We start from the raw sequence: 25,649 nt of genomic DNA, 5'->3' as shown, positions 1-25,649 counted from the left end.
TGATCTACCCTGAAGAATGTTCCATGTGTGCTTTAGAAGAATGTGTTTTCTGATGCTGTTGAATGGAATGTTCTGCAAATATCCTTTAGGTCCATCTGGTCTAATATGCAGTTTAAGGCCAATGTTCCCTTGTTGATTTTCTTTCTGGATGGTCTCACCCTTGTTGAAAGTGAAATATTGAAGTCTCTCCCTATTGTTGAACTGCTGTCTTTTTCTCCTTTCAGATCTGTTAATATTTGCTTGATATGTTTAGGTGCTCCTAAACACCTAAATATGTTGGGTGCATATTTACAAATGTTTTATCTTCTTGATGAATTGATCCCATTGTCATTATATAATGCCCTTCTTTGTCTCTTGTTACAGTCTGGCTTATGGTCTACATTAACTGATAAAAATATATCCACCCCTGTTTTCTTTGGGTTTTCATTTGCATGGAATATCTTTTTCCATCCCTTCACTTTCAACATAAGTGTCCTTAATGCTGAAGTGAGTCTCTTGCAGACAGCATATAGTTGGGTCTTTAAAAAAGAAATCTATTAATTCACCTATGTCTTTTGATTGGCCATTTGGCCAATTCGTGAGATCAAGCAATTGTTTTTCATGCTGCGGTGGGATTTGGGATAGAAAACACTTTGACAAATACCCTGTACTTTAATTAAAGTTTAACATTTCCTGTACAAAGGAAATAAATGATAATGTATTATTACAAACTTGCCTGCTTAGATAAATAAAGCCACACAATAGGAATTTTAAAAGACTGTTGGAACCTTGAATTATTAGTCGTCTCCTTTCTTTTGTTTCCCTGGTAGTATTTGGCACATGCCCCTCCTCTCTGTCTTAATCCCAGAGTTAGATGGGAGAATTCTATAGCCTTAAATGGGGTATGGACTTTTATTCATTTATTTTGGAATTCTTTTGTTTTTCTGCAGCCCTATAATTTATAGTCCATGGATTTGGGAAGAAAGTTAGACCAAGCTTTAGCACTGTCATGAAGAGCAGAGTTGGAATGGATGAGAAGGTTGCTGAGACTTTGCATTTTGTTGTTCCCTAAGGCAGTGGAGCTGGTCCTTATGAGTATAATGTGAAAGGCCATGGAAGAGTCCTTTCTTACTGATGGATGCAATCCTTTAAATTTCATCCCAGGACAGATTCCTCTTGGAAATGTATCCCCTTTAAAATACAGACATTTCAGTGAGGAGCAAAGCATGAAGATTAAAAGTGTAGATGGGACTAGAAAGGAATTTTGCCATCTTGTAGAATAGGGCTTCTCAAAAGGTGGGTCCTCTTAGGTCTTTTCAGGATGTCCATGTTGACATCTGCATTAATGGTGTGAAAACAAGTCATCTTAATTTGAATAAAGGCAGTCTCACCAAATGATACCAGTAGTTATGTATTCTTTATCATTACACACTTACACCTAAACACACACACACACACACACACACACACAATCACACATGCTAGATTCATGTAAGAATGTCCTTGAAGCAGTCAGGTTTATTAATTTTATTGGATCTTGACCCTTGAGTACATGTCTTTTTAATATTTTGTATGATGAAATGGAAAATACACCTAAAGCACATCTGAGGCGACTGCAGAATGATGATTGTCTCAAGGAAAAATGCTTTCGTGATTGAATTGTGAGCTGAACCAACTGCTTTTTCATTGGAACCGAATTTTTCTTGAAAGAACAACCAACAGACAAACTATTGTTATTTAGACTTCAGTGTCTGGCAAACATTTTCTCAAAAAAAAAAAAAAAAGGGAATGAAGTAAGGCTACCTCTTCAAGGAAAACAACTAACAGTATTTGTTGCCAATAATAAAATTTAAGCTTTCAAATGAAAATAGAATTTTGGAAAACTCATATTCGTCATTATGAGCTTGGTAGCAGTTCTAATATTTAACAACTTTACTCATGAGATTTGTGGTGATATCAACAAATATGGCATTTCGATATTATATAATGAAAAGTGTCACAATATGGAAGATCTGAATAAGTCAGTGATCCCATATTTTTTAGATGACCAATGCATGATGTTCCGAAATCATGAAGGATAAAAGGACACATTCAAAGTACAGTATAGAACACTGGATTTTAATGTAACAGAGTTATAAAAAGTGCACTGATATGGTTTCAGATTCCAGGCTGTAACTAACCTTTAAGGAATGACATTTGTCGAGTGAACAACAAATATCCACAAAGAAGAATATCTACAATTATCACAACAGATTGAATGCAGAAGCAAATATGAGAATGTAGCTCTCTTCTGCTAAGCCAAATATTAAAGAGACTTCAAAAATGCTAATACCACCCTTCTTGCTAAATTGGTTTTGTCTCAAGACATATGGTTATTGTAATAAAAATATGCTATTTATATTATAAGTAATAGATTTACTGCTATGATCTTTAAATTAAAAAATTCATTTAAATTTTCTCAGTTTTATTTTTTAAAGTGGTAATTATCAATAGCTATAAGCCATATAAATATGGGGGACGCAGTCATTTTTTAAGTATGAAGGGGTCCTGAGATCAAAAAGTTTGAGAACTGTTGTTGTAGACCAAACTCCTGTCTTTACAAATGGGTAACTGAGGCCATGATAGCTGATTCGATTCATCCACTGGGGGGCACTGTAACTAGATCATATCTCTGCAAACCACTGTTCTCATATTTTCCACCATACTACACTATACTACATGACTACCTTCATACGAATAAGCTGATTAGATACTCTCCAGTGAGAAAGCCAGATGGGAGTAGGTTCTGATGGAGGTCAACTGAGATGGGTCTTTCTCACAGCCTGGGTTGGGAGGCTGGGTGGAAGCTAGCAGGCCTCTTTCAGGCACCGTGTTCCTCTGTGTGGAGAGATGTGTGCTAAGGGGAGGGGAGGTTGGTGCAAGTGGAGAAAGAACATTCCCTACTTCAGATTTTAGGCTTCTTGTTCTTAAATACATTGAGGTTTTCTTTATCCCTTGACTTTCCCCCCAGGGAGTTTGCCCGTTGGAAAGTAAACAACTTGGCTCTGGAAAGGAAGGACTTCTTCAGTTTGCCATTGCCTCTAGCCCCAGAGTTTATCCGGAACATTCGCCTCCTCGGAAGGAGACCCAACCTACAACAGGTTACCGAAAACCTGATTAAAAAGTACGGCACTCATTTCTTACTTTCTGCCACCCTTGGAGGTAAGCCACATCGTGATCCTACACTGATTGGCTGTCAGATCATTGAATATAGCTTTAAGACCCATTGAGTATAGCTTGAGTGTTCCTGGGTCTTTGTTCTTCTGGCCTGTTATTGCCTGAGAAATATTTCCTTTCTGGTGCCTTTGAGAACAGTATAATCTCTTGACATCCAAATCATGACATCTGGAACATTGCTCTTTGCTTATAAGCATCGTCCTTGAGGAGGGGGTGCGGGGTAAGGAGGTAGGGGGGACCGACAGGCTCCTACTAAGCACTTGCCAGCAGGGGGCGCTCCCAGTTTTCTTTTGACAGAGCCTTCTAACCCAGAGGCTCTCCACATCCTAATACTTGCTGTGGCTGTAGTTGTCAGACCCATAGGCAAAGAAGTAAATGTCCGTTGAGTCCCTGACCCCTGCTGACCTCTCTAAAGATTGGTAACTGGCCAAAAAGATTCCAGTGGTTCTGGGCTGGATGGGAATGAGGTTGGGAGTGGGTATGGCACAACCTGTGGCAAAATCAAAAGCTCTGAGGAGGCAGAGTTCTCTCTGCCCTGGCAAGAAGAAAGCAGAATTTATTATAACATTTAGCTCACTGTCTGATGGACAAAAAGAATCTCTCCGAGGGTTCAGGCCAGCTGCCGGCATGTGGTAGGTGTTGAGTGTTTGATGGGGAGGAGGGAGGTTGAACTTCAAGGCTTTTGCCCTTTCTGAGGGAGCAGAAATATCCATGGTGACTTCTCATAAACAACTTGAGAGAGAAAATTTTTATCTCCCCCATGGAGGTAGATTGCCTGAGACTGAGATCAATAAAGGATGTTAAATGGATAAGCTGGAGGGGAGGGGCTGAGCTATGGGATAAAGAATGAAGGAAAGGGAGGAGGGCCTCTTGGGCAGTGACACCTGTTACCTTGCGCACTGTCTGATGAGACTGTTCTAGAGACAGCGATGGGGAAGAGATCGTCAGCAGGGGCAAGAGACTCCTTCTGAGCTCCGACTATTCTGGCCAAGAGTTTCATGTTCTAATTGGTAGGGGATTAGGGAGCTGAAGGCCTCACCAATGAACCCATGTTGTTTGCAACAGGAGAAGAGTCCCTGACCATTTTTGTGGACAAACGAAAACTGAGCCGCAAGACAGAGACAGCAGGAAGTGCTCCTGTAGTTGGGGGCAGTGGAAACAGCTCTGCCGTGTCCCTGGAGACCCTGCACCAGCTGGCAGCCTCCTACTTCATCGACAGAGAGAGCACACTGAGGCGGCTGCACCATATCCAGATAGCCACAGGGGCCATCAAGGTAACAGCCTGCGAAGTACTGGGAGAGGGAGGGACATAGGCAGAGAGAAACCAAAGGGGAGGCTAGAGTCTTATCCAGCTCCAAGTCAGCCAGGCCTGACTGATGGACGTGGGAAAGAAGCTTTCTGACACAGGCACAACCAGCTCTAAAATGTGGCGCGGGTCATAGTTTCTACTCTGAGGCAGTCTCTAGTCAACAGACTGTTGTGAAGGGTAGACAAGGTCCTTATTCTGCAGAGATTACATTCTGGTGAGGGATGAGGATATTAAACAAGTATAAAAACAAAGTAATTTTAGATAAGGATACAAAGAAAACACAGAGTCATAGGTACAGATTTCCTAGGGTCAGAGAAGGGAGCAGCTAGTATTAGCCGGATTGGTCCAGGGAGGTCACTTTGGGTTTAGACTTTGGGCTGACATGTGAATGATCTGAAGGAAGAATATTCAGAAAGCAAGAACAATAAGTGCTAAGGCCCTGGGGCACGAACCAGATCGGTGCCTTAAAACACAGAGAAGACTGCTGTGACTGCAGTAAGGTGAACAGGAAGACACTGGTACTAAATGGGGTTCAGAAGTAGACTGGAACCAGATTACATGTCCGTGATATGGAATTCTAATATGTCAAAGTGCAATGAAAAACAACCAGAGAGTTCTAAGTGGAGGAGTGATATGATCTCATGCATGTTGGAAAATGATCAAAAGTTACTATAACATTAATAATCATAACCTCCATCCCATTTTCTCTACTTATGTCTAGGAAATTTCTAGGAAAGTTCATATGGTTTTGGAGAAGGGAAGACCAATGAGAACACTTGAGAATGCTGGATTATTTTATTCTAAATATAAAGTGAAGGTGGCAAATGGTGGTCAGTCTTGTATTATATGTTTCTTTCATCACACCCAAAGTTTGAAAGAAGTTTTGTTCACTTATGTATTCATTCAGTAGATATTTATTGAACACCTGTTATGTGTCATGCACTTCTCTGGCTACTGAGAATCCCAGAGTGAACAAAACATATAAAGTCCCTGCCCTCATGAAGTTTAAATTCTAGTGATGGAGACATCATGAATTAAATATATAATGTCAGGTGGGATTAATGATAAGAAGAAATGGAGCCAGGGAAGAGGAAAGAGAGTGATGGGGACATGGCACTTTAGGGAAGACCTGTTTGAAGAAATGCCATTTAAGCAGAGTTCTGAATGAAGGGAAGGAGGGGGCCACATGCGTATCTTGAGTGAGAGCATGTGCAATTGCCCCAAAGTGGGAGTGTGCGTGTTATGGTCCAGAAACACTGTGTCATATAGCTGGAGTGCAGTCAAAAGAGGGGTGAAGTGGGAGATGAGCCTACACAGAAAATTTTCTCCCCCCCCTCGCCCCGTGGTAGATTGTCTGAGACAGAGGTCAATAAAGGATGTTAAGATCATGAGGGCATTACTGATTAGGGAAGAGAAGAGAAAGAGGGATCACGGAGACTGATGCAGTGCTCAAGGGAAGAAACAATGGTGGCCTGCTCAGACAAAGCTAGCTGTAGCAGAGGTAGTGAGAAGTTGGCAGATGAAGGATATATTTTGATGGTAGAGCCTCCAGGATTGGCTAATAAATTAGAAGAAAGGAATCAAGATTAACTGCAAGATTTTTGGCATGAGCCACCAGATGAAGAGTGATTCCATTTACCGAGAAGGACAATGCTGGGGGACGTGCCAATCTGAAAGAAGCAGATCAAGAGCTTGGTTGTAGACGCATTGAATTTGACATTCCTATTAGACATCCAAGTAGAGATATCTAACAAGCCGTTGGATAGAAACACTAGGATTTCAAGAGAAAGGTCATGATTGGAGATATAAATTTGGCATACAACGACATACACATGTGTAGTTGGTATTTAATACTATGGGAAAGGATGAGAGGAGATCAGTTGAGGAGTGAATGTAGCCAGTAAAGCAGCTCCAGGGCCGAGTTGTACAGCACATCAATATTGAGAAATGGAGAAGAGGAGGAGGATCCAGCAGAGGCGGCTGAGACCAGGCAGAAAAGTATGCAGAGAACCGAAATCATATCACAAGACCGTGTGAAGCAAGTGTTTCACAAAAGAAGGAGCAGACGACTGTGTTAGGTGCTGTTGACCAGAGAATGGACCTTCAATCTGGCAATTTGGAGGTACGAGCAACCTAGATAAGAGTGGTTTCAGTGACATGACAGGGACAAAAGGCTGAGTATAGCAGGTTCAAGAGAGAAAGCAAAGTGAGGAATCAGAAGAGTAGAGACAATTCTTTAAGGGTTTTGCTGTAAAGGCAAACAGAAAAAATGGGTGATAGCTGAAGAGTGGTGGAAGGTCAAGAGACACGGAGATTTTGTTTTCAAGATGGGAGCTATTCGAATCTTGGCATATTGATTGAAATGATTCAGGAGAAAAGGAGAAAATGATGATGCAGGAGTGACAGGAGGCAATTGCAAGAGCAATTGGGTAGGTGGGAGAGGCTGATGTTCCATGGAGGGGTGGGTCTTACATAGGAGCATAAACATTCCATCCTTTGTAGCAGGAGGCATTCAGGTGCACAGGACACCATGCAGTAGGATGTAGACGTGATGGGAGGCGCGGATTTCCTCATCTGATGGATCCAGTTCCTTGTTGGCACAAGCCTTGGAGTCCTTGGCTAAAAGGAAGGAGAAGGAATTGTTGAGAAAAGAAGGTAGGAAATGGTTTCAGAAGGTAGGAGTTAGGTGTTTCAACTACTAGATAAATGCTTGTTGGGCAGCCTTTAGGGCCCATTTGAGACCCATGGTCATAATTATAATGTGGGACCAGTCAGCATAGCTGTGAGTTTTATCAGCTACATTTGGCACTTCAAGTACAGGCAGGCATGGAGTAGGTGGAGAATTGGATTGAACAAAGAAGTGTGTGTGTGTGTGTTTCTGTGTACAAGATGAAAGAAAGAAGAAGCAGGAAAATTGAGAGTATACACAAAGCAGTGATTATAGTGATGAACCAAGGGGTTTGAGACCATTAAGGGATGATGGTAGAAGGTAAAAAGTTGGAAAGTTGGTTAGGTCAAAAGATTGGAAGTAGGTTTGATGACTCATTAGAGGGAAGAGACCTCTTCTAGAAGCTAGAAGAGGAAGTGCAAGTGTGTGATGTTTAATATTAAGATTAGAGTGAGAGTGCTATTAGAAAAAACAAAAGAAAAGAAAAAAAGGGTTCTGGACATGGCCATGAGTGTGGATGGCTAAGATGGGGCTGGAGGCCAAGATTAGGAGGAGGTGAGAAGGCTGGAGAACTGAGAACTAAAGGGTTTTCTATGGATGCTGAGGTCAACAGGAATGATACAAAGACAGTGGTAAGCAAGCTTAATACTGGAAAACCTGAACATGTCAAGGGGACTAACAAGAAAAACAGACAACACGGAGGGATCATGGGTGATAGAGTCCTGATGGTTCTGGCTTCAAAGGAGGCAGAGATGGCTCGAGAGGAAGGAGGAACAGTGTTCAGGATAGCACAGTGGCAGACCCCCCTGGCTCCCTTGCCCAGCAGTGTGAGGTCTGCAAAAGCAGCGGCCACCACTAGAGAGGACTGCAAGGAAATCCCTGTCTTCAGCACCTGCTGGGCTGTGGCTAATGCAAAAGGATGAAGCAGACTCTTGAGAAGAGATCAATAGATCTCTTCTATAGATCTCTATAGATCAATAGATCTATAGAAGACTGATAATGAGACTGAGAGAGCAAGATGGAAGTTACCTGAAGAGAAGAGGTCAGATCAGGGGATGTACAGTGTCTGGAGTGAGAGTCTGAGACAGGACAATGACTGAAGTTAACAGGGACTTAGGGTACATTTGGGAGGCTGGTCTCCTAGGCAGCTTTAAATGGTGAAAGAAGACTATTAGTAGCATAGACTGGGTTTGACCAAGAAGCTAGAACTCTGGGGAAGCCCCTTTCCCCTTCAGTCCTGTAGTGAGTGGGCTGTGTGGAAGGTGGAGAAGAATTGATCTTGTCTAGAAATGAAAGGTAGGTCTGGATCAGCAACTCAAAGTTCCCATTAATGTTCCTCCTATCCTTTGACCCGACCAACTTTTCACTTTCTATCATGGCCTCATTTGCCTGTTTGCCTAACTTAGACTCCATGGTCCATCATTATAATCACTGCATTGGATATATTTTCAACTTGCCCTTTGCTGCCTCCTCATGCGCCTGCCATCCCCTTAATTCAGGAGCTGATCAACGCTTGCCTGATATTCTTGCATTACCTTTTAAACTAGCTCTTCTCCCTGATTCACGCTCTCTGCTGCTTGCATAAATGCAGATCATCATGTACCATCCCCCTGCTTAAACCACTGCACCCCAGCCATGGTGGCAGTGTGATGCAATGGAAAGAACGTAGGATCGCACCCAAGAGTCTTTGCTGTGCCACTGCTCATGGCGGGCTAGGAGCAACTTACCAAACTACTCTGAGCTTTGGTTTTCTCACCCTTAAAACTGTTGAATGATTAGAATATTTTTTGCCTTGATGGATTTCTGTGAGGATCAAATAAGAAAATATAGAATGCAGGAGCCACAGCACAATTGGAGCTTGAAAAAGAATAATTCCTCTTCTTAACAAAACCATAAGGCCATTGAAGATCCATTGCTACTGTTCTTTTGTCTCTTTTCCACCTATTTTCCACCTCAGCCCTTCACTTACCATTTCTATCATGTAACCCAGTCCTATTTAACGAGTTATCCTTATTCAAATATACTCACATCTCTGGTACCTGCTGTTGGTTTTGCTTGTCTGTTTACCTAAGTGTCTTTCCTCACCCTTCTTGGCTCATGTCAAAAAGGTTACTCCTTTGTCAAGCTTTTTCTGACTCCCAAGGTAGTTAAATGCCCTTCTTCCATGTCTCAAGCATGTGCCTCTTTTATAGGGCTCATCATTTGAACTATAACTGCTAGCTAACATGATGACCTCTGAGACTCTGAGGTCCTTGTGGGAGAGACTGGGTCTTATTCATCTTTGGTTCCCAGTGAGAGTACAGAGCATGCCACATATGGGTAACGAGTAAAGGTTTGTAGACTGACTGACTGACTGAATGAGTCACTGACCCTGTTTTCCACATAGGTTAGTTTCTTCTCAGTGTATGTAGAATGGTGTGTACAAGGGGCATGCTTAGCTGAAAGAAACAAAGCTCTTCAAGGTTACTTGAGCATAAAGGTGGTTTATCAAGAGGACTGTCGGGAAGACTATCAGAGATTTCCAAGGATAAGACACTAAATGCCTTCCAGACACATGGGTCTTGTAAAAGGACGGTGAGACACCCAGGTTACAGTCTCTGTTTCTTGTTGGAACACATGCCATCTGTTTTCTTCATCTGCTTCATCTTCCAGCTTCTCTTGTTCAAGTTCTTTGTTTATTCTAGACTTTTCTGTACACCAATGACTCCAGCTTACATTTGGCTGTGCCTTGCTCTGGAGCTGACTCTGGCCCACACTGAACACTATCTCTCTGTTTGCTCTTAGCCAGTGCCATCAGGGCAGGGACCACTCTTTTTCATTGCTGTAGTCTCCATTCCTGGCACATAATAATTGCTTGATAGTTATTTATTCTGAATTTTAAGGATGTCCACCATCACCCTTTAAATTTTTTCTCTCAGTATCACAGCTCTAAATTCCCTGGAGGAAAAAATCTGGTTCGAGGTCCACTTTAGTCTAATGCAAAGAGTCTAATACATAGTCTCAAATAAGGCTTACTGGACTCATCTCTTTGGCAAAGCTGCAAGTGGTAGAGTGAGAGATGGGAAGGCACCCAAAATGGATGCACTTTCCAGAACTAGAGCCACTGCCCGTCTCTGCAAAAGTGGGGCCACCATCCTTGGAAGACTCCTTTTGGAATTCCTCCAATCACACATGGAATGTGAGATGATAATTCATCCTCCATGGGATCGATCAGCCTGGATTTTCTCTCTTGAGGAGTGCAATTTGCTCTCCCAATGGGATGCAATTCAGAAAACAAGGATCATATAGTGTTTTCTCCTAATACCATTCCTCTAGGTCCTCATCCTCACATAGCCTAGCGAGGTCTGGAGAACCACATACCTGTCCAAGAACACACTGCTAACCAAGGACCAAAGGGAGGTCTTGGCGCCCTATCCCACCACTCTGCTCAACTGATAGGGTTGACCCGTCCATTCTGTCCTGACTGTAAAGTGTTTCACCAGAGCCATTTCTTTGCTCTAACATACTTTTCCAGATCCATAGAGCAGGGGCCAGTAGGCTGGATGCATCTCTGCTAGCTAACACTCCCTCATTGGTGCTGCAGCCCCTGCCACGCACTTGCCTCTACTGAACATGCCTTTGCAATAACAGTAGAGCTGGCTTCCAGCATCGTCATGACTCTGAATCGAGGTGGGTGGCATGAGGGGTCCTGCTCACTTGCTCAGCCTTGGTGAAGGAAAAATCCTCCAGAATATCTGCCTCTTATTTCTCTAAGCAGGTGTGCTCTTACTTTCTACCCCTTGTTAACCACTTGTTTTCACCAACATGGAGAGGGAGGCATTCTGGCCCCTTTTGTTTATCTGACACATTCCTCTGGGACCCTGCTGAACATCCCACTCGGTTGCAAGGTTGGCCCTGATCAGTACACAGCTCCATTACAGGATTTGTCACGTTACACTGAAGCTGTTGACATCCCCAGTGCCACCTCCCCATGCCCACAGGTGTGGCAGGAGAGCTTAGAGCAGGAGGGACGCTGCAGCGTGCACGCGGTTCCGGGTCCCTTCGTGGTGGCTGGCATATACTGAGACACTCAATAAAATGCTGGATAGGTGAAGGCAGGCTGCCCGGCTTAGAGGGAAACAAACTTGCTCGAGTGAGAAGACTTGGAATTGAGTTTCGGCCTTGGTGCTCACCATTTCTATGACCTTGAGAAGTCCATGAACTCCAGGATATGGAGTCACCAATGATTTGGCTCACTTGTAGCCAGGGCTTACATTCAGCTGATATGGCTATGCCAATTATTAGAATATTAAACCACTTCCATGACAGCTGGTAAACAGTTTTCGCTCGAACACTTGGGTGCCACCTTAACTGCCTTTATCCCTCCCCTGGAACCCCCAGATCTCCCCTTGATAGTAATCAAAGGGTGAATGGAGCTCAGGAAGCCTCCAGAACGCTGCTTTTGTACCACCGCTGGTACCTGTTCTGGTTAGTCCGCACACTGCAGTCTTACCTGCTGATAAATATTGTGAATACCCCCGGGTCTCTGCCATGGGGTTGGGGTGACACCCAGTGACAGAGTTCACATGAAAACACTTTGCAAACTGTGAAGGGCTGAATATATATATGGTACCTCTCATCCACGAGCCCTGGGAAGGGGTCAGAGCTGTTAGCAGAGGGGCCTGTTTCTCAGCGGCAGCTTACCCTCTACTTAATCAAAGGTGGGGGAAGGACTTGGTTCGATATGTTCCAGAGCTTACTGAAAAGAGCCCACGTATAACTTGAGGTGGGCCCCAGGATGGCAAAAAGGAGCGGTTCTCACAAAGCATCCTTAAAAAGGCTTGTCTGAGTTCCTCAGCGCAGCAGCCCGGGATTCAATTTGCAGCTCTTTCAAGCACACACACCATCCGCTGTGCTCGCCCTGCCTGGCCCCGTCGCTCACAGTGAGAAGCCCATTTTAGTCACTCTCAGCTTCGCAGGTGTCTCCCTAGGTAGGATGAGAGCAGTGGGGGAGTGAAGGGCAAGGGGAGGAGAGCGGGCTCGCTGGAAGGACGGTTTGCACGATCTAGTATTTATGGAAAATTGGATGTGCTAATGAACCTGAGATCCATCAGGGCTTTCTGAAGGCAGGACGGTCTCTGTCAACAGACCAATTAGCACACAATTATTTTCCCTTTCTGAAAGCTTATCTGAGATGCTCTTTGAATGTGTGCGCCTGAGTGAACGGCACTTTCCATTACCTCTATGGGCCCTTTTTGTAATCTGCCAAAGCTGTCTGCCTCTGCTACTGAGAAAGCACAGGGTTCTCTCGACTCACCCTCCAGAGACTCTGGGACTCTCATCACTTGGGGGAAGGGGCCTTCAGGCATCCTGCTTATCAAGCCAGTGCCCAGGCAATATCTGTAAGAGGACCTTCTCCAGGTCCTGTTTTTCTTCTCATCTCCTTATATCCCTAAGAAGGACAGAGGTGGCTCAAAGCAGAACGGCAGTGGAGCCCTGACTTTGGGATCTGGCGTATCTGAGTGAGCCTTCCTCATTCTCGGAGATCTGGCTTGGCTCCTTCCCTCTACAGAAATAAGCATGGGGATCATAGTCTTTGTCTCTTCCTCGTTCCTGTCCTCATGCCACAATTAACAAAGGGAAGCTACCCACATCCTCTCCATGACTTACCTAATTGATTGTCCCCTTGTGGAACTGACCTTTGGGAATAGCAAAGTCAAGGTCAGAAAACAGCATCAGAGCCAGCCTGGAATGCTGCATAAGATGGCGCTGGTGGTGGGGAAGCAGATGGATTGGTGGTATGTAGGTAGGGATTGTGGGGGCAGAAAGGAGAGGGGAGTGGCTGTTCCCTGTTCTCCTCCTTGGCGGGTCATGCTACTCCTCCATAAGGCACGTAGCTCCCTCCTGCCTGGACCCGATGCTGGTGAGCAACCGAGTCCAGGGTGGGTGGATGGAAAACCAGTGCAGAACTCAGTGACAGTGTGGTGGCCAGCTTACCTGGAGGCGGGGAAAGGCAAGTGTCCTAAATACCACACCCACCCACCATCTCACCCACCATTCCACACTGCCCTTCAGTCCATCCCACTCCAGAAGAGCTGCGCTAGTCCTTGGCCATGGCTCCTCTTACAGGCACTTTTGCACCAGAGAGATGAAGACTTCACCTTGAAGGAAGCCTGGCCCTGCCTTCTCACTGCAGTGTGACCGCTAGCCCGTCACCCACTCACTCAATACAGAGCCATTGTTCAGCACGTAGTGCCCACCTGTGGAGGGAGGCAGGCCTGTGTGTAACAGCCCGAATGCGGGGATTATAGAAACATGTTTCTACTTGTCTGTAAACTCCTGATGGCGGTGACTGTGCCTTACTGACGGTGATGCTCCTTGCACAGTTGTAAAATGAATAAACAAGAGAGTGAAAGAATGTATGAATGAGTTGAATGAATCCTAGCCCTGCAGGTAACTAGATGTGTGGCCTTGAATAAGTCATGTCACCTGTCTGGCCAAGGTCTCCTCATCTGTAATATTAGGATACTGTGGTCTCGAGTCTATACACTTTGTTTTGCCCAGTGTTCACATTCTGAACAGAGGGCAGATCACTGAACTGTTTTCGATGAACTGCTCTGTTTATACTTGTTTTTAGAAGTGATGTCATCCAGAGGGGTTTAACTAACTTTATTTTCTGCGGTCCTTTGACGCACCCTCACAGGAGACAGGAGGAACACTGACGAGACCGAGGATTCAAGCATTAAGACCCTGTTTTAGCTCCTCACAGCTCTGTGGCCTCGGGCACTGTAACTCTGTGAACCTTGGTTTCCTTCTTTGGAGAGTGATAGTAGTGAGACTTGTCTCAGAGTTTCTGTGAAGGTTAAATGGAATGACGTTGGAGGATGAACTTGCAACTGTAGAAAGATTGTTCCTGCCCCTGTCATGCTCTTGGTCCCATTCTTTTTTCGGGCTGGGTTTAGCTGCTTTTCGTGCACTGTGGCTATGGCTGCGCCTTGGTCTTTGTCTGTAATCACCTCTTTTTCTCCTAATGCTCTCCTCCTTCTCTTCCATTCGTATTCATCGTTCATGCCTCACCTCCTCCACGAAGCCTTCTCAGCCTACTTTAAGTCATGAGGAGCTCTCCCGTCTCTCCCTACCGTATTTCTAGTCAGTATCAAATCATACTTCATTTAATTACTCTGTTCTGTGAGTATTTTTAAAGACTAAAAATACTAAATTCTCTTTAAAAATGTCATTTCTACTTTGCTCTTCACCTGGTGGCTTCCCCCGGTAACCTGCAGGGTGCTGGACATTTTCACCGCACACGTTTGAGCCTGTGTGTTGTAGCTCACGCTGCCCCTTCTCCTTGTGCTCAGAGTCCTTTCCTTCCCTTCTCTTCTTTTCTTTATTATCATTTATTTCATTTGACTTTTTATTTTATTTTAATTCCAGTGGTTAACATAGAGTGTTATATTACTTCCAGGTGTACAATATAGTGATTCAATAAGACTTCTTATCTCTAAGGACCAGCTCAGTTGAGTCTCGTCTGCGGCTGCCTCCCTCGTGTTCCCTTTGCTTGGAGCTCTGTTTTCCGCAGTGCGCTCGGACACGTGGCTTCTGCTCCACTTGGATGCGTCTCCGCCAGTTGCATGTGCACCTGCCTCCCCCACGGGGTGTAATTTCCTGGAGGACGCGGCACGTAACTTGGGCATCTCTCTGCTCACCTCTCCACCCCCCGAAGCCTGGAACATATTACGCGTGCTCTAAGTGATTGAGTATCTACTATGTGCTAGGTGCTGCGTTCATTGTTGTTGACGACACGGTGAACAAAATAAATATGAGCCCAGCCCCGTGGAGCCTTTAGTGTGTGGAGGACCCAGACTTGAACCTCATCCTTACGGAAAAGGTTGGAAAACTGCTACTTTCATGCCTGCTGCAGAGCACAGGTGCCTGGAGCCAGGAGAGAAGGTCAGAGGTATCAGGGCCGACTCCTTGAAGAACTCCAGGAAAGGCGCTCTACGAATGTTTGATGAATTGTGTGGAATTGAACAGTGGCTGCTCAATAAATACTCGTTGATTGGTTGATTGATTGTTGGCAAAGCTTTCGGAGATCCTGAGAAGAAAGGCCGCAGGTCCCCATCATTCTTATTAGGGAATTATTTCAGTGCATTTAAAGCACCCCATTTTTCATCTTATACTTTAAAAACATCAGGGAAAAACGGATAGGCCAACTTTATAATATTTTAAAATGATTCTGTGGTGTTTTGGAATATTACATGGCTATAAGAGTTTATGTATATTTAATATACTTATTAAAATATGCAGTAAGCCCATAGCTGATTTTCTCTAAGGACGTCTCAGTGCCGAGGTGGGACTTAAATGTTTAATACTAATAATAATACTCATAACTCATATTTCTCTAGTGCTTTTCATCTTCGGGATCCCTAAAGCCTGCGAGCACCACGTCGAGTGGATGCAGCTGGGCTCGCCAGCCGGCTGACAGCGTCCACATCTGGCCTCCTGTCTCCCTCTGGGGGTGGAAAAGGGGGGGACTCAGGCTTAGAGGTCCAGCTTCCTCTGCCTACGTTGAATTTTCTCTTCCCAGAGGCAAATTCCCTTCAGCTCCCTCGGAAAGCCTCGCCTGTATACAACCGGCCACTGGCCGCCTTCCCCCACCGATGCTCACTGTGTTAGAGCAAGGAAGGAAGGTGGCCTCATGCCCCCCGCGAAGGGAAACACATGCTTTCTTAGGCACCAGGGGCAGGACACGGACGTCTAGAGAGGGAAGTGCATAGGGATGGTATCCACTTGGTATCTAAATGCACACTGTGCCTTCCTTCTCCAGGTCACGGAGACCAGGACCGGCCCTCTGGGCTGCAGCAACTACGACAACCTGGACTCGGTCAGCTCTGTCCTGGTACAGAGTCCGGAGAACAAAGTGCAGTTACTCGGTAAGCCGTCCTGTGACGGGATGGGTTGTCGGTACCTTTCACACCTGCTGAAAAGCTTGGATCACCGAGGAATAGGAAGAAGTCCTGGGTGCCTCGTTTGGCTAAACCCTTCCGAAGACCAGAACCACCAGGAGTTCTGGGACCTGTATGGAGCAACTTTCCTTCATTCTTTTGGGAGAATTTCTGACATGGTTTATCCTGCTCCCAAGACCATTGTTCATACCACTCAACACCCACATCCTCCCATGTGGTAGTCCTCCCCAAGACTCCTGTCACTATCCTATAGCAATACCACATCTATACCTTGGCCTAGTTTGATGATCACCTTTGTTGCCCAAAGACTCCTCTGCTGTGTCCTAAGGACTCACTGGGGAACAGCTAGCCTTTGCAGGGTGGTCATGGGGCCACCACCTCTAGCTCAGCTGAGAGCCAATTGTGGGGTCTTTGGCTACCCTGAGAGTGGTCCCCACTTTTCTGTGATTAGTCTGTCATCTCCCATGGGAGATCAAAGCCAGGAGAACAGTTTGAGAGGAATGGGAGCCCCCCACTGGAGACAGAACTGGACAAAACAGGCTTGCAAACAGGAAAGCAAAAAGATAGGGGGTGGCACAAGGCCTGGAGGCTGGAAGGTTAAGGGGAGGCTCCTGCTGCCTGTCCCCCAAGCATCCTGAGCAGGGCTATGCGAACTGATTCAGACAGAGCTGTTTGGCAATGGGAAAAGTTCATTTTTCTTAAGGCCTAACCGAATTGGACTCTGTTTAAGATATTATTGTCTTGGTATTATAAAATCAATAGCCCTCACCCAGGATCTACGATTACAAATTCCAGGCAACCTGAGCCAGATGCAGCCCATCAGCGCTTTTGGAATCAAGGAATGTATAATAAAGGAGTAAAAGACTCCTTTCTTTAGAGCCACCTCATGCAATTAGCATCCCTCTTCTCCTGTGTCCCTCGATGGGCTGGGTTTGTATCTGGAAATTAGCGATGAGTGAAGTTCGGAATGTCTGGTGGTTCATTTGGAATAGTTTATGCCATTTAATTTTATAGCCCATCACTCATGCAGACATTGCTCGGGGCACTTATTTTATAGCAATGGGAAATGTTATGGTGAGGAGGAGGGCGGGAGTGGGGGAGGTGAAGAGAAAGGACTTGGAAGGGCGTGTGCTGAAAGCGAGCGTGTGGACAGGGCGTGTGGGGTGGGCTGCTCAAGTGCCAGCTGTGGGCACAGCATCAAGAAAGGAGAATTTAGGGGCAGTTCAGAATAGGAGGCGGGTCTCTAACAAGAACAACGGACATCCACTGCTGCTGTAGTTCTAAGTTCTGTTTTGAGGTCTGTTGAGACAAGGATCCATACTTTGGGCTCTCTGATTTCCCGCCAAGAACAAGGTCAAGGGCGTGACAGTGAAGCGCCGGCAGATGTTTGAGGAGAGGGCTGCTCGTCACATCCAGTTCTTCTGTCTCTCACCCTCCCGGCACAGTCTCTCACAATGTCCCTCCTGGGCGAGCCTCTTGCAGGTCTGACCTCGAACCTGGCCCAGGCTGCCTCTGAAGGCTTGCCTGTCCTTCATTCATCCCTCGATATGCTTCCAACAGCCACCCCATGTGGCTTGAAGCTGAATCGGGAGTATGTTCTGCTACTGGTAAACCAATATCCACCACAGATGGGTAGGAAAACTGAAGCTTGGAGCAATTTAGTGGATTATGTCCAAGATCAGAGGCAGCTAATTAGAAAAGAGAGCTGAGAGCCACCATACCTGCCCAGGCTTGACTGAACTTAGGATGCCTCCCACCACCTAACTTTCAGATCTCCTTAAGAGTTAAAGTGTATTGAGACAAGCAGCCAGTCCCAGTGACGCGGTATGACCTGATGGTACCAGGGGCAGGGTCTGACACCAAGCCAACTTCACTAGCACTGTGACTTGAGCGGGTCACTGTGGCCACTGGGCTCAGACTTCCTCACCTAGATGAGCCTCAGTACGCCCAGAACATTACTTGTGGTCACGTATGCAAAGTACTTGGTGTGGTGCCCGGACGTTATGCACCAGCAGCACCTGTCCCACTTCCTAACTAGAGCAGCGTCCTTGGTCATCAGGGCTGGGAGGGGGGTCAGCATTACATCTTACGGTGTGGGCTGCTCAGCTCAGTGAAGCCAGAACCAGGATGGCTATCGGAAACAGCGAAAAGCCCACAGAGCCTTGATTCCTCCCCCATGAGGGCCGTAAGCTATTCTTGCATCTGAAACATCTTCCCGTTTCCATCCTAGAAACGCTGATGCATAGCCAATAAGGCCATTCATATGATATGCCTGCTGTCAATTTGGCTGATGGGAGGGGTTCGGCTAAGCCTTGGGCTTCGCTGCCCCTCATCTGCATTTTCAGATACCCCCCCCCCGGCCCCGTCACGGGGGCCGCGTGACCCTTTTACCCAACCAGCTCCACAGGGTCAGGCTCTGGGGTGACCGACCATTCTTGGGCCCAGAAGGCACAAGTTTGCAGAACCCCAGCTGGGGATCCTGCAGCCCTGAGTGTGGGCAACCGAGTCCCCACCGGGCCCACCCCGCAGCTCCCCGACGCGTCCTTTCCCTAGGCCTGCAGGTGCTGCTGCCCGAGCACCTGCGCGAGCGCTTTGTGGCGGCCGCTCTCAGCTACATCACGTGCAGCTCGGAGGGCGAGCTCGTCTGCAGGGGGAGTGACTGCTGGTGCAAGTGCAGCCCCGCCTTCCCGGAATGCAACTGTCCCGACGCGGACATCCAGGCCGTGGAGGACAGCCTGCTGCAGATCCAGGACTCCTGGGTGACCCACAACCGGCAGTTTGAGGAGTCAGGTGAGCAGCTGGCTGGCCCACATTTCCTCCCGGTCCGTGGGGAGTGGCTGGGAGGTGCAGGACTAGAATATGGGGAACTTGGTGCGGATCCTGGCTCACCCACTTCCTGTGTCCCTGACCCCTAGCAGGTTGTCTCACCACCTCAAGTCTCGAGTGGTTATCTTTTGCTGTCGATGCAAAGGGACAGAATCCCTACCAAAAAGATGCGTTTTAAGGACTTAGTAAGTTCAGGTGAATATATTTGAGGGCATAGACCTTGCCTGCACATAAGGTACCCAAGGAATATTTGTTGAATGAATGAAACACATAGACTAGTTCAGGAGGCACCCAGTGCATGCTGGTTATGCTTGCTGCGGGTATAGCCAGTATCAATGTTACCTTGAGATCTAGATTCAGGACTTGGTTTTGAGTCCTTGCTCTGGGTATGCTTTGAATGTTGTGCCCCCCAAAATTCATATGTTGAAAATATAATGCCCGGAGAGGTGGGGCCTTTGGGAAGTGATGAGTGATTAGTGCTCTTATAAAAGAGGCCCCAGAAAGATCCCTCTCCCCTTTGCCATGTGAAGACACAGCGAAGGGTTAGCCCTACGAGACCTGGAAGAGGGCTTCACCAGAACCTAACTGTGCTGGCGTCCTGATCTTGGACTCCCAGCTTCTTGAACTGTGAGAAATAAATTCCTGTTGTTTATCGGCCAGTCAGTGTGTGGCATTTTCTGAGCGCAGCCCCCAAAGACTAAGACACTCTGCTACTGACCGGTTTTATGACCTTGCGTCAGCCATACAGCTTCACGATACCCCCATTTCCTCATCTGTAAAAGAGGGAGAGTGATCATAACAGGTGGGTGGAAGGCTCATGTGGGGTAGTGTAGATAACATTAACGCATAAGTAACTCTGGTACATTCATTCATTTCAACACTAAGTGGGCGACAGTTATGTGGGTGTAGCTCAGAAACATGTTGGGTGAAACAAAACAAAATGAAAAAGGTTGTGTATTATATACACGCATTTTATCAATATAATAGTACCATAATAATATGTATTAAATATAAGGTGTATTTAGCACTATTTATATGATGCTTAAAAGCATACTAGCCAATACTAAATATTTTTACAGATAGATATGTTTGCAGAAAATGTGAAGAAATATATGGTAATGATCAAACATCCAAGAGAGAAGTTTAGGGCCTTCGATTATATATTCTCTTTGCCTTATTTCTCAAAAGCAAAACAAAACAGAAGACTGCAGCCAATATGGCAAAATGGCTAAATCTAGGTGGTGGGCACATGGGGGTTTATCCTGTTATTCCTGTGCTCTTTTGTGAGCTTAAATGTTTTATAAAAAGGTATGAGGGGCACCTGGGTAGCTCGGTGATTAAGCAACTGACTCTTGATTTCGGCTCAGGTCATGACCTCAGGGTCATGAAATGGAGCCCCATGTCGGGCTCTCTGCACTGGGCATGGAGCCTGCTTAAGATTCTCTCTCTGCCTCTCTCTGTCTCTTAAAAAAAACAAAAAACTATGTACATGTTAGTCGTTAATGTCATCACTAGTATGATTCTCCAACCACTGGGGAAGGGGGAGAGAGGGATGAATAATCAGGTGCTTGAGAAATCAGAATGAGCCCAGGCCCTGGGCATTGTCACTTCAAGTCCCAGCCATGGCAGTTAGTTGCTAAGGAGAACATTCCAGTCCCCACAACCCCAGCGGCACTGGAGTTGTGATGGTGGGACATGTTCCGTGATGCTTACTGTGGGACATGACATTGGGCTCTCACCACCATGAGTTATTTACCGCTAATGAGTAAACGAGGGCTATCTGGACCCCCACCAGGAGACAGTGGCTGCAGGTCCCAAGTAAAAGCAGATCTGATCATGAATTCAGCACACATGCTGTGCCCAGGAAGCTCCGAGAACTCAGAGAGCATCAAGGTCGGCACCAAGGTCAGGGAGGCACCAAGAACCAGAGAGCATCTGGCTTCTGGATTAGCTACAGGAAAGAGTGGGAATCTGCCAAGAGCTGAAGCTTGAAAGAGACGAAGGGTGTTTCAGAGTCCGAGAGAAGGATGTGGACGGAAGAGGCTGGGCTCAGGGACTGGTAGTTTTCTAAGAAGCTTTCTGAGCTGGGCTCTCGGTCTCCCTGTGTCCACATTCGCCAGCTGTGCACTCTTCCCTTCATGACTGCTTCCCATCTTCCCCAGGGCGTTCGTGGTGTGAGTGAAGAGGGCTAGCCTGTGGCCGTTGAGAATGATGTGTAAGGAGTTACAAAGGGAGAAGGTGGTGCATCCCAAGGTCATTGGCAAAAGCAGCACCTCTGGCCTGCCTGGCAGTGACAGAAATCTGGTTTGAAATTCAGAAGCCTACTGGGGACAGGAAAGAGAGAAAAGAATCCTAAAACTATAGTTCATAGTATGTTAATTATTTTCCAAATAAAGCCGTTGAAAAAGAAATATGTAAAAGGACCTGGGAAAGCAGATGGGAAGCCTCCTTCCTCAGGCAGGGACTCGCCAGGGCTGCCCCTCCCAGGGTCTGCCTGACACCCCCCGAGCTCAGCTCTGTGTCTTGGCCCACAGAGGAATTCCAGGCCCTGCTGAAAAGGCTACCTGACGACAGGTTCCTGAACTCCACGGCCATCTCCCAGTTCTGGGCCATGGACACCAGCCTTCAGCACCGCTACCAGCAGCTGGGAGCCAGCCTGAAACTGCTGTTCAAGAAGACGCATCGGATGGTCCGCCGGCTCTTCAACCTCTGTAAGCGCTGCCACCGGCAGCCTCGCTTCCGCCTGCCCAAGGAGAGGTGAGCTCCCCGGCTGCCAGGGCCCGCGCCTGGTACCTTCCCCCAGAGCTGCTGAAGCCGGGGGGCCTCTGTCCAATGCGGGAGATCCGCAGTGGTGACCCACGGGAGGCCGTTGAGATCCTCCTGCTGTCTTCACTTCCTTGTGTGTCCTTCTTCATTACGACTCGCGTCTGAAGTGAGGGAGAGGAAACAGAGGCTAATTTTACTTCTATATAAATTATAGTGGATTCCCATGTTATTCTAATAATACTCCAATTCTCATCATTTCTATTTTAAGGCATTTTTTTAGGCAGGAAAGGGGTGGAGTGGAAGCCCACACTCCGACTGCATCCGGTGAGAATGCACACATTGGGTTGCTTCAAGCAAGTGACTGCTCTCAGTCACAGGAGGAAAGGAAGGAGAGGCCCCGCCGCCCCGGGAGAGCGGGGCTGTGCGGTCGGAGACACTCACTCACCCACCCTTTTGTGTGCCCGTTTTTTCAACGAGTGCACACTGCGTATCCTCATTTTAAGCGGTGTGTGAGTGTGTGGGGGGGGGGTGGGTGGTATTTGTTCATTGGGAAGATCTAATAAATATACAGAAACATGAAACTATCAAATTTTAACTATGTGGCAGCCACTTAAATTCACATTTGTGGAACATCAATCAGAGGCATGGTCTAGTAAAAAGCGAGAGCTGGAGACAAAAGCCACCTTGGAGAAGGAAGTCTTGGCCAGATGGTGTGGGAGAGATGGAAGTGGTGTGCAGGGCAGGGAGATGCGGCTCTCACCGAGGCGCTGGTAAAAAGGGAAGTGGAGTGGAGAGCTCAGACCGGCAGAGGCTCTTGAGAGGGGTTCCCATTTATTTTTTCAACAAATCACTCTGAAGTGCTTACCTGGCTTCTGCGAATATGCTGGCGAATCACGCAGCGTCCCTGTTCTCACGGCATCGGCAGAGAAGCCGTCTGTGAACATGGGAGCAATAAACAATCACATCCAATCCTGCTTCTTGCTGTGGATTCCGGAAGAACAGAGTTGCTAGAGAGCGACTGGGTGGTTCTTTTGGAAAGGGTGTCAGGGAAGACCTCTTTGAGGAGACATCAGAGGAGCGGAGATATAAATCTAAAGGGAGCCAGCCATAGGAGATTTCTGTTCTCAGTGGCAGAGTGACAAAGCAGAGGGAATAGAAAGGACAGGGACGGGGTAGTGGGAAAGAAACTGATGGGACGCGGGAAGGAGGGAGAGCCAGTTGGACAATCTTATCTAGAAGGCTGAAAACTACGGAAGGGGTTTGGGTGCAGAGGCTGTGGGGGATTTCTGTAGGCTGTGGCATAAGCGAAGGGGGGTACTGGGGAGGGATGAAGCTGGCTGCTTCGAGGCCAAGCTTGCTGTCGAGTGTTTGTGGGTTGATCCAGCAGATGCTGAGCTCTGGGCCTGACTCAGTCGTTCCAAAGTGGTGCAGTAGGGGGTTTCCATCCTTCAGAGAACTTGGGGCTTTTATCTTTCTCATTACCTTCCGTGCCTATCAGTCCATCTCCTCCTACCGTCAGGGGAGACGGCACTGTGCTTCCTATGACTCTTCATTCATTTCTACCTCCCTTCCCAAAGGTCCTTGTCCTACTGGTGGAACCGAGTCCAGTCCCTCCTCTACTGTGGAGAAAGCACCTTCCCTGGCACCTTCCTGGAACAGAGCCACAGCTGCACCTGCCCCTACGACCAGTCTTCCTGCCAGGGCCCCATCCCGTGTGCCCTGGGGGAAGGGCCCGCGTGCGCCCACTGTGCTCCGGACAACAGCACACGCTGCGGGGGCTGCAACCCAGGCTATGTGCTGGCCCAGGGCTTGTGCCGGCCCGAGGTGGCCGAGTCCCTGGAGAACTTTCTGGGGCTGGAGACAGACCTGCAGGACCTGGAGCTGAAGTACTTGCTGCAGAAGCGGGACAGCCGCATCGAGGTGCACTCCATCTTCATCAGCAACGACATGCGCCTGGGCAGCTGGTTTGACCCCTCCTGGCGGAAGCGCATGCTGCTCACACTCAAGAGCAACAAGTACAAGCCGGGGCTGGTGCACGTGATGCTGGCCCTGTCCCTGCAGATCTGCCTCACCAAGAACAGCACGCTGGAGCCCGTCATGGCCATCTACGTCAACCCGTTCGGGGGCAGCCACTCGGAGAGCTGGTTCATGCCCGTGAGCGAGGGCACCTTCCCCGACTGGGAGAGGACTAACGTGGACGCGGCCGCCCAGTGCCAGAACTGGACTATCACGTTGGGCAACAGGTGGAAGACCTTCTTCGAGACAGTCCATGTTTACCTACGGAGCCGAATCAAGTCCCTGGACAACAGCTCCAATGAGACAATCTACTACGAGCCCCTGGAGATGACCGATCCCTCCAAGAACTTAGGATACATGAAAATCAACACCCTGCAGGTCTTTGGCTACAGCCTCCCCTTCGACCCCGATGCCATCCGGGACTTAATTCTCCAGTTAGACTACCCGTACACGCAAGGTTCCCAGGACTCCGCCCTCTTGCAGCTCATAGAGCTTAGGGACCGGGTAAACCAGCTTTCCCCACCCGGCAAAGTCCGGCTTGACCTTTTCTCCTGCTTGCTCCGGCATCGGCTCAAGCTGGCCAACAATGAGGTGGGCAGGATCCAGTCCTCCCTGAGGGCTTTCAATTCCAAGCTGCCAAACCCCGTGGAGTATGAGACAGGCAAGCTCTGTAGCTAACGGGGGCCCACTCCAGTGCTGGGCAGGGAGGTGGTCCAGGGCGATCCGTGAATCTGGGGTGCAGAGATCATCCGAGCCCTCACCTTAGTGCCAACAGGGCTCTCCCTTGAGACTTGCAGCACCCAGCGGACGGGACCTCAGGGCTTGGACTGAAGCAGGCCGGAGAGAAAGGAACCGCCACCGCACACATGCACACACTCGCCACATGCGTGCACGCACACACGCACACACTCTCACTCACACAGGGAGGCTACAACTCAGCAGCCTCAAATCTGTAAAGTCGGTGCTTTCAAGTGAACGCAGTTGAAGGAGAGGAGCCAAGGGAGAGATTAAGCAAAAGAACCAGCCAAACCATGAAAAAGTAGATCCTAAAAAGTGATTCTTAGCATTCAAGAAAGCAAGAGGGGCCACAGCGGTAGGAACAGGAGCAGTTCCTCCCCCCACCTCCGTGGAGTCACTTTTGTATCCTTTTTAACCCGATTTATTAAAAATGGCGTTGTTTCGTGATGCCCCACGTTGGTTCTTACTTTTTGTATGCTGCCTCGTCTGCGCCCTCCCAGACACTGACTGCTTCTCAAGCCGGCTCCCCCGAGAAACTCAAGGTGACACCGACAGAGGACCGCAAGGGCCGGCAGGCAGGCTTGCTCTGCGCCCCACTCCTCCCTCCCTCCGGCCCCCTGGCTTCCTCAGCCTCCCCACTCTGCTCCATGTTCCCCTCGTGGTCCAGCTGGAGCTCCTCTTGCAACACACCCGTTCTGTCCAAGAGAGCAGCTCTGTCAAGTTAGAAAGAGACGATGTATAGGGAAATGTTCTTTTTTAAAAACAAAACAAAACGAAAATATTTATTTTGTGATTGTTTTCTTTGTCAATCTGCTCCAGTCACACGAACATATGAGTAAAAGTTTACCTGGTTTAATATATTTTCTTAAAAGACCTTTTTTAGGGGAAAAATGAGAGAGAAAAAGAGGGGGAAAAAAGGGTATAGTTCCTTGGGCTGCCTGGGTTTTTTTGTTTGTTTGTTTTGTTTTAATTGCTCCATGCGTGATGCATGGGCATTCATGGATGGTGGCTCTTGCTGCGGGGGAGGCTGATGAGTGTATGCTCTCACAAGTGAGTGAGGTCTGGCTTGACTGGCTGTGTGTGTGTGTGCATGTGTGTATGTGGGGGTTGTTAAATGAAGAATGAGGTGAAGCAGAACTCTCCCAGAGTTATCTGGATACCCGCCATCCCCCGCCCCTTTTCCCAG

The 25,649-nt window shown here is 47.5% G+C and overlaps 1 protein-coding gene across 1 annotated transcript in view; it reads left to right on the top strand.

Moving 5' to 3' along the window:
- Nucleotides 1–25,321, top strand: part of BRINP2 (BMP/retinoic acid inducible neural specific 2) — a 104,495-nt gene extending 79,174 nt beyond the window's left edge. Inside the window, exons 3-8 of the mRNA XM_045811429.2 lie at nucleotides 2,990–3,180; nucleotides 4,261–4,469; nucleotides 15,979–16,084; nucleotides 18,671–18,907; nucleotides 21,478–21,700; nucleotides 23,287–25,321. Coding sequence (XP_045667385.1) covers nucleotides 2,990–3,180; nucleotides 4,261–4,469; nucleotides 15,979–16,084; nucleotides 18,671–18,907; nucleotides 21,478–21,700; nucleotides 23,287–24,403 — 2,083 coding nt within the window. The 3' untranslated portion in view covers nucleotides 24,404–25,321. The remainder of the gene's footprint in view (nucleotides 1–2,989; nucleotides 3,181–4,260; nucleotides 4,470–15,978; nucleotides 16,085–18,670; nucleotides 18,908–21,477; nucleotides 21,701–23,286) is intronic.
- The last annotated feature ends 328 nt before the right edge of the window (nucleotides 25,322–25,649 follow it).

The sequence above is a fragment of the Ursus americanus genome, chromosome 2 (assembly GCF_024610735.1).
Source record: "Ursus americanus isolate L20-20 chromosome 2, mUrsAme1.1.p, whole genome shotgun sequence".
Taxonomy (NCBI): domain Eukaryota; kingdom Metazoa; phylum Chordata; class Mammalia; order Carnivora; family Ursidae; genus Ursus; species Ursus americanus.
Note: the sequence above shows the minus strand (reverse complement) of the source record. Positions and strands in the feature narration are given on the sequence as shown.